The following is a 7,636-nucleotide window of genomic DNA, read 5'->3' on the forward strand; positions in this document are numbered from 1 at the left end:
GCCATGTCGGAGCAAGCCATGTACCGGTTAATTCATATTTCCCTATCCATGTAGAAGTGTCCTGGCCGAAAAGCTTAGATACAAGCATAAAGCAAACATCCACGTTATATATTCAGCTCGATGCAGGCCGACCTTGCTGGCTTCCATGCCAGGCCGACCTTCAAACGGACCCGCAACAACTGTCTTCGCCATGCCCATCGCAAGCCTCCGTTCGCACGTCCCGTGGCATTCGGGTCTCCAATCCAGCCGTTAGACCGCAGCAGTCTATGGACCAGCTCGGCACTTTGGACCGTTGAAAGCGTCCTTGTGAACTTGCGGCGCAAGCGGTTTGAGCCCAAGACCGTGGAGCGCGTGTATGAGGCGGACGTCTACCCGGCGGTGCGTTGCGAGTACCTGGAATACACCTTCTGAATTGCTCCCCTTCAATTTAAACTTCGAGTAACATCACAAAAGAACTTGGCAATTCGTTGTCATCCTGATTTAGTTAAGGCGCTCCCTAAAACCCTAAGCAACCAACCTCCTGCTAGCCCACAGGTTTCCTAAAACGAAACAGAAGAGAATACGCCCACGCAACATTAAATGATTTCCTTAATCTTAGAGCCCATCTTAAACCGTCCGGCGACATCACACACCAGCGAAATACTTGCTCACATTTCACTTTCTCCGCTCCCACTCTCCCCACTCGTTAACTCTTTCCCCCCACACGCACACACACACGCACACACACACGCACACACACGCACGCGCACCATTTCCGTCCTCCTGGCAAGCTTTGCAGGTGTTTGACTTTGCCTCCTGGACTCAGCACCGCTCCCGGGGCCGCTACTTGGAGCACTGCATCACGCTGTTCCGCTCGTATTTTTTCCGGGACTTGCTGGGCCCGCTGCTGGTGCTGGTGGGCGCGGCGATGACGGTGGCATCGTATGAGACGGCGCTGCAGGTCGGTAAGGGGAGAGGGCTTGGAGAGAGGGAGGCAGGGGCGGTAGGAGGCGGAGAAGGAGGTATTTGGTGCATTATAAAACACCGTTCGTCGTTTTATATGGATGGTGAACTAGTGCAACCCCCGCGCTGGGTAGTTCGGCGGTGGGATGCAGGGCAGGTGGGTGGGAGGTAGGTCCGGGATGGAGCGGGGGCGATGCATGCATGCTGTTTCCCTCTAAAACAGCGATACACGCGCATACACACATGCACACGTGCGCGCGCCACAGCATGATGCTGCTTACCCGGACATCCCCCTCGTTCGCACGCGCGCGCCTCTCCATCCTTCCCCTTTAGAAAGGTCCTTCCCCTCGTTTCTCAGGATTCTCTCTCACTCCCCCTCCTCATCCCCCGCCGCAGACGGGCCTGCTACCCCGCTGGCTCCCCGACTTTGGGGGCAGTTCTGACACGCCCTTCCAGCTGACCAGCTTTGCGCTGTCGCTGATGCTGGTCTTCCGAACCAACTCCAGCTACGCCCGCTGGCTGGATGCCCGGCAGCAGTGGGGCCTTATCGTCAACACGGCCAGGACGTTTGTGCGGCAGGTCATGACCACGTTGCCGGAGACCAGGTGGGGGCCGGGGGAAAGCTGCTGCTGGGGGCGGTGGTGGTGGTGTATGTGGGGGGCCCTGCGGTAGAGGGAGGGCGGGGGGGGGGATGGTGGAGGGGGGGGCCCGGGGAGTGAGAGAGAGAGAGAGGGGGGTGGCCGATGTGTGGCCCCACACAGTACCCCAGGGTTAGAGCTTCGTTATCCACACACGCACACACACACACACACTCATAACACATACACCCACAGTCACACACACCACGCAGCCACACACACCCTGAGACACACACCGGCACGCACACATCTCCCCTCCTGCCTTGCCCGGGTGTATGACCCCCACACGCTTGCTTGCCAGCCCACGCACAACCGCCGGCCCCGCTCCCATTACCCCTCAGCTGTTGCGAAGTGCGTTCCGCGTTGGCGCGCTGGACAGTGGCCTTTGTACGGCTGGGCAAGTTGCACCTTCGGGAACACGGCGACGTGGGGGCGGAGGTGCAGGTGGGGGGGGGGGTAGGGTAGGGGTGGGGGGAGTAGGGGGGGTTAAGGCAGGTCTGTGGGGGAGGTGCAGGTAGGGAGGGTGACTGGGGGTTTGGGACGCTGTAGGTTTTGGATTGAGAGGTCAGGAGGTAACGGAGGGACGGAGGGAAGGGCTGCTCTTTTGGCTTAGCTCTCACCCACCAACCCACTATTGGCAGCCTGAGCCGGCCTGACCTCCCCACGCCGCGCCTCCATCGCCACCACCACTAACACCACCACCATCACCGGGTAACTCTCCATGCCCTACCCTACCCACACCCACAACCCTACCAACAGCTCCCCCCCCCCACACACACACACACACCGAACCGCCATTTTATTGGGACCATCTGCCGCACCGGCATCTCCACACCTCCCGACCTCACACCGATCCCTCATCGAGAACTGCCTTCTCCGTGTCAGGGTCTGCTGGACGGCGAGGAGGTGCCTCTGGTGCTGGCCGCCTCCCACCGCCCCCTGGCGGCATGTCACGTGATGAGCGGACTGCTGAGGTCGGCAGAGGGGTCGGGGCAGCTGTCCGAGCAGGCCCGAATGAGGCTGGAAGCCGACATAAACCTTATGTCGCAGGCGCTGGGGGCGTGTGAAAAGGTGCGGGCTGGCGGGTAACTGGTGCGGGCTGGGGGGGGAATGGAGGGGGCGGATATGGACGGGGAAGAAAAGATAAGTGTGCAGGTGCGTTCAGATGTGCGTGTGTGTATGTGTGTGTGTGTGTGTGTGCGCACGAAATACGGGCTATTGAGATAAAAGGAGGGAACCGCGCTTTTTTAGACTCTCTCGAACTGTCAAAGGAGAGCACCCAACAGCTAACACCCCCAACGCCCTTCGCAACCCGCTGTGCCTCCGCCTCCACTTCCTCCGCCTCCACTTCCTCCGCCTCCATTTCCTCCGCCCCCAGCATTTCTCTCCTCCTGGACTCTATCCGTCTATCTATCCCTGGTACCACTACTGCTTCATCCGCAAGTGGCTCGTCTTACCCCCCCCCCCCCCGCCATCCACCCCACCCGCACGCAGATTCTCCGCAACCCCATTCCTCTGTCCTACACCCGCCACACCTCCCGCTTCCTCATCCTGTGGCTGCTGTGGCTGCCCCTGGCTCTGTGGGGCAAGGTGGGCTGGTGTGTGGTCCCCGTGGAGGCCGTGATGACCTACCTGCTGCTGGGCATCGACGAGATCGCCGTCCAGATGGAGGAGCCCTTCGGTGGGAGCGGCCTGGGCGGGGCGGGGCGGTCGGCGGTCGGCGTCTGCACGCTTCCGTGGGCGGTCCTTCCCTCCTAGGGGACTTCCGGGGGCTGTCTGCCGCCGTCACCCACCAGCACATGATGTGGCCGGCCTGGTCTCATGAGTAAATATGGGAACATATGAGCGTGAAGTGTACATGCAATGATATACATATGGAGTGAATACATACATGTATATGTATATATAAACAATACATGTTACATACATGTCATATGCACATGTATGTATGCATACCGCCCCCTCTGAGCAACTACCGTGGAGGACATCCCCCTCACCTCGCCCCCGCCGCCGCCGCCAGGCATCCTGCCGCTGGAAAACATGTGTGAGGCTGTACAACAATCCGTGGAGCAACTGAACAGCATGGACCATTCCGTACAGGACATCGTGGCATCGTACGCATGCACGATTGTACCGCCGTCTACGACGTACAAGGCACAGGCTGCTGCGGCTGCGGCTGCTGCTGCTGCCGCCCCGTCGTCCTCCTTCGCAACGGCAGAAGTCGGGGAGGGCGGAGGGCCGCACCAGACGCAACAACAGATGCAACAAGCGCAGCAGCAACCGCAGCAGCAGCAGCAGCAGCAGCAGCAGCAGCAGCTGTCATTGTGTCCGCAGGCGGGGGCATCTGCCAGGGGGCCGCAGATGCAGGTACAGACGGTGGAAAAGGCAGAGTCGCAGGTACACGGTGATGTACTGCAGGTGTTCCACATGCCAAGTGATCGGTGCTAGTGCAGCCTACTGGGCCCCCACCGCGGAGAGGGAGAGAAGCATTGGTTACTGCTCTCTGCGGTTTAACAAAGCAATCTGAGCCGGCGGGATAAAGGGGGGGGGAGGGGAAACCGGCGAGGATGGCTGAGCCCGAGCAGCGACTTCATTTTGCTGCGTTGCGGTTGTGTGGTCTTGGCAGTTGCGCGGCATGTAGCGGTTTGGCGGGTTGCGATAAGGCCCAATAAAGAAAGGTGCGATTTACTGATTGGTGATCTGTACTGGTGGTTCCGGCGCGACTTACTGCAATGGTTGGAAAAAATGTGATCACGCCGTTCGAAAACTTTATCAATAAAAGTAGTGAGCGAAGCATGATTGAATAAATAGAAATTGAATGTACGGAGAAGATAGATTGGGGGTAATATTATCATATTTTTAGCATAGGCTGCTGCGCTAGGGGGCAGCCCAGCTGGTTGGCTGTGTTGGCGGCTTCGAGAGGAGGAGGTGAGAGGGTGTGAGGGTCAGCAAGCACAAACACGGCGGAGGCTGGGAGACATCTTGATGACGACTTTCGCCTTTGGAGGATGAACTCTCCCCCCTTCCCCTCCGTTCTTTTCCATTGCGTATGTCCTATACCACACTTACTGCTCTCCCCCCGTTCCACGTTAGATATATGTGTGTATTTGGCATGGGAGCACTGAATAACATGGTGGCATGGATGGCACGGCATGGAGAGATATCTTAAGGTGATAATCGAGACGATCACGCCCGGGCATAAGGTGCACTTATGTCTTCGTGTGCGGCTACACATGTATGTATGTATCCACGTACGTCTGCGAGAGCTTGCGTGTCGTTTGTGTGTATGTAAGTGTGTATGTGTCTGCCTGCCTTGAATCGTTGTGCGTTGTCTGGTGGCCACGGACGGGCTCCTCCTTCTTCTGTGTTCTGTGACAGCCCAACAACAACTCATCATTCATCTCGCGGCAGCTAGACATGAACTGAATGACTTAACGTTTTTCGACAGGTAGGTGTGTGGTGACGTGCGACCGCTAACACGGTGCAACGCAGCTCCCCAGACACACAAACCCAATCCCATTCTCCCGCCCGCCCGCCCAGATCCACAAAGAACAAGACCCCCCCGAGAACAAAAAATGCGCCGTCGTGTCTTTCTTTTGAATGTGAACGAAGACAACCGCCTGGCGGCTGTGCTGATGACAAATATGTATGTGCGTGTGTGTGACAGATATGTATGTGTGACGTCGGTATGTCAATATGTCTCTTAAGTCAGGTATCACGTGTAGATGTGTGTGTGTGTGTGTGTGTTTACACCTTGGTTGCGTTACCCAGATGTTTAAGAGGTGTAACGAGCCCCCCCCCATACACGAGCCAGATAAAGGCCCAAGAGGTAAATGAAGATAGATGAAGGTTAATGACGCATAGTATAACGCAAAAAGATATTTTTAGTTCCCAAGCATTACACATAAATGAAACAAGGACACTACTAGTCGACTGTGTATCCGGGGGCATGCATCCATCGCCATGGTACACTGCACGAGTACGTCAAACCGTGGCAGTCCGGTACAGCCTCCGTGTTACGGGGGCCAAGTCACGTGTGATGGTCGGGTCAGGTCGGGTCGCGGTGTCAGGTTAGCTCGGCATCAGCGTATAAGCACCTGCGCCCTTTATTACGTAGCGCCTGGCAGTCCCCGGGCGGCGGCGGGGGCGGCGGCGGCGGCGGCCAATACGTCTATAGCCAGCCGCAGGGTCGAGCGTGATCAGGAGTCATCAGAAGGAAGATTAGCGGTGGCTGCGATGGCTGTTTATTCGGACGCTCTCATTTTCCCGGTAAAGCAGCAGCAACAACAACAACAATCGTCAACATCGCCTTATTACAGCGAGAATACAATGTATATTATATACGCCATTTTCACGGAAGGGACGCACACCACCATTGTTCGACGTCGCCGCTGCCGCATCCTCGTTCTGTTCGATGGTTGGGTGCGTGTGTGCCTGTGTGTGTATGTATGTGTGTGTGCATGCATGCTTGTGTTGAGGGCCCCTACGCTGTGCAGTAACGGAAACAGCTGATCAGTAGCTGCAGGGCTGTTTACTCCGCTGTACGTGAAACCGCCGTCAAGAGATCAACACATCGACACATGCTCCGACCGCAGCATCACACTTGCCCCAGTAATGGTTCCTGCTGCTGCTGCTGCTGCTGCTGGTATCCGCCTGTCAAGGCAGCACCGGCGCCGCGCCGCGGCTGCACAACCCAATCTGCCAGTCGCCGCCGCGGCACCGCCACCAGCAGCGCCAGCAGCGCTGCCGCCAGCCCCACATTGACCCACTCCAGCAGCCAGCCGACAGCGACGTACGGCGTACGGACGCGGGGTTGCAGCGGGAGCGTGAGGGTGAGCAGATCTCTGGTTCCCGTGAGGAGGTACTGCCGGGCGGCGCCGTGGGGCGATACGACCCCACTGACGCCGTCGCTGCTGCACCTGCGTCAATCATCAGGTTGGGGAATATTGCCAAGGGGGGACAGGTGGTGGTAGCGGCAGGGCAAGAGAGGAGGGAAGAAGGGGCGAGTTTGTTACGTGCCTGGAGACGGGACAGCAGCGGTATGGGACAACGGTCCCGTACCACTAGAAGAGCTGCACGAGTTGAGTTCTCTCTTCCCCCCGCCCCCGAGCCCTCATCACCATTTTCTTCCCCGGCCCCTCTTACCCCTCACCCCGGGTTCCTTAACCATTAAATAAAACACCCACCCACACACACACACATTCCCCCACATGTACACACACGCGCGCGCACACGCCTAATGATGACCGTTACGGCTCTTGGTACTTAGGGTTTTGACGTGCCAAGTAAGCCCAGGTTGGAATCTATGGTATAAGTTATGTATATACAGTTCCGCGCACGATTGCGGGGACTGTCCGTATAAGCCTGAGGGGCGGCCATGGACGACTAAGCCCTACGGGTGCTCGTCGGATTATGCCGCCGACCTAACGAACCCGACCTGAATGTCGTGAAGCCGTTCTCAACGGCACGCAGCGCATCTGAAGCGAAGTGACGGGGGCCCACTGCACCCCACGTCCAAGACGGCTGCAGCAGCAAATCGACACCCGCCACGCCCGCCTGCCGTACGAACTGCGGCCGGTCCATGTCGAAGCAGATGGCTCCGCCAAGCGTGCCGTACGGACTAGCCGCGGTGGGCAGATGCCGAGGACCTGCCGCCGGCGCCGCCGCCGTGTGCGTGAGCCCCCCAGGCCCGAGGGAGGGAATTGGCGAATGGCGACGAGGTTGGCGGTTGGCGATAGGTTATTAGGTAGTTGTCGGGTTGACAGTTGGGCACGTGCTGTTGAATATGGGTTGCGTATGGCGTATTTTGGGGGCTGATGTAGCTGATGTGCAGCACTGTCACTGGCTTTACAAGTACTCGAGCCTAAACAAGCCACTGAAGCTTGGTGCATAGCCCAACCCGCCTATAACCCCATGCGCGAAAAACCAAAACCCTCACTGCCAGCCCTTCGCCAAACTCCCCCTCACAGCCAGCCCTTCGCCACCTGTTTCCCTCCCACCTCGCGCGGCCCACCCTGCCCCGCACCCATAGACCTCCTCCCGCCCCCTTTAGTGAG

At 58.3% G+C, this 7,636-nt stretch overlaps 2 protein-coding genes across 2 annotated transcripts in view; one reads left to right on the forward strand and one right to left on the reverse strand.

Annotated features, from left to right (window-relative positions):
• Positions 1 to 120: 120 nt before the first annotated feature.
• Positions 121 to 3,657, forward strand: VOLCADRAFT_85997 (uncharacterized protein; the record flags this gene model as incomplete). The annotated part of the gene is made up of 7 exons (XM_002945683.1): positions 121 to 378; positions 779 to 940; positions 1,339 to 1,547; positions 1,922 to 2,024; positions 2,466 to 2,651; positions 3,075 to 3,296; positions 3,601 to 3,657. The coding sequence occupies 7 exons, from the start codon at positions 121 to 123 to the stop codon at positions 3,655 to 3,657; spliced, it is 1,197 nt and encodes a 398-aa protein (XP_002945729.1).
• Positions 3,658 to 6,177: 2,520 nt separating this feature from the next.
• The window catches only part of VOLCADRAFT_127377 (uncharacterized protein), a gene marked incomplete at both ends in the record, with an annotated part of 3,824 nt that continues 2,365 nt past the window's right edge, over positions 6,178 to 7,636 (reverse strand). The window contains 2 exons of the mRNA XM_002946041.1: positions 6,178 to 6,499; positions 7,018 to 7,228. Coding sequence (XP_002946087.1) covers positions 6,178 to 6,499; positions 7,018 to 7,228 — 533 coding nt within the window. The remainder of the gene's footprint in view (positions 6,500 to 7,017; positions 7,229 to 7,636) is intronic.

Source organism: Volvox carteri (assembly GCF_000143455.1).
Source record: "Volvox carteri f. nagariensis unplaced genomic scaffold VOLCAscaffold_1, whole genome shotgun sequence".
NCBI lineage: Eukaryota > Viridiplantae > Chlorophyta > Chlorophyceae > Chlamydomonadales > Volvocaceae > Volvox > Volvox carteri.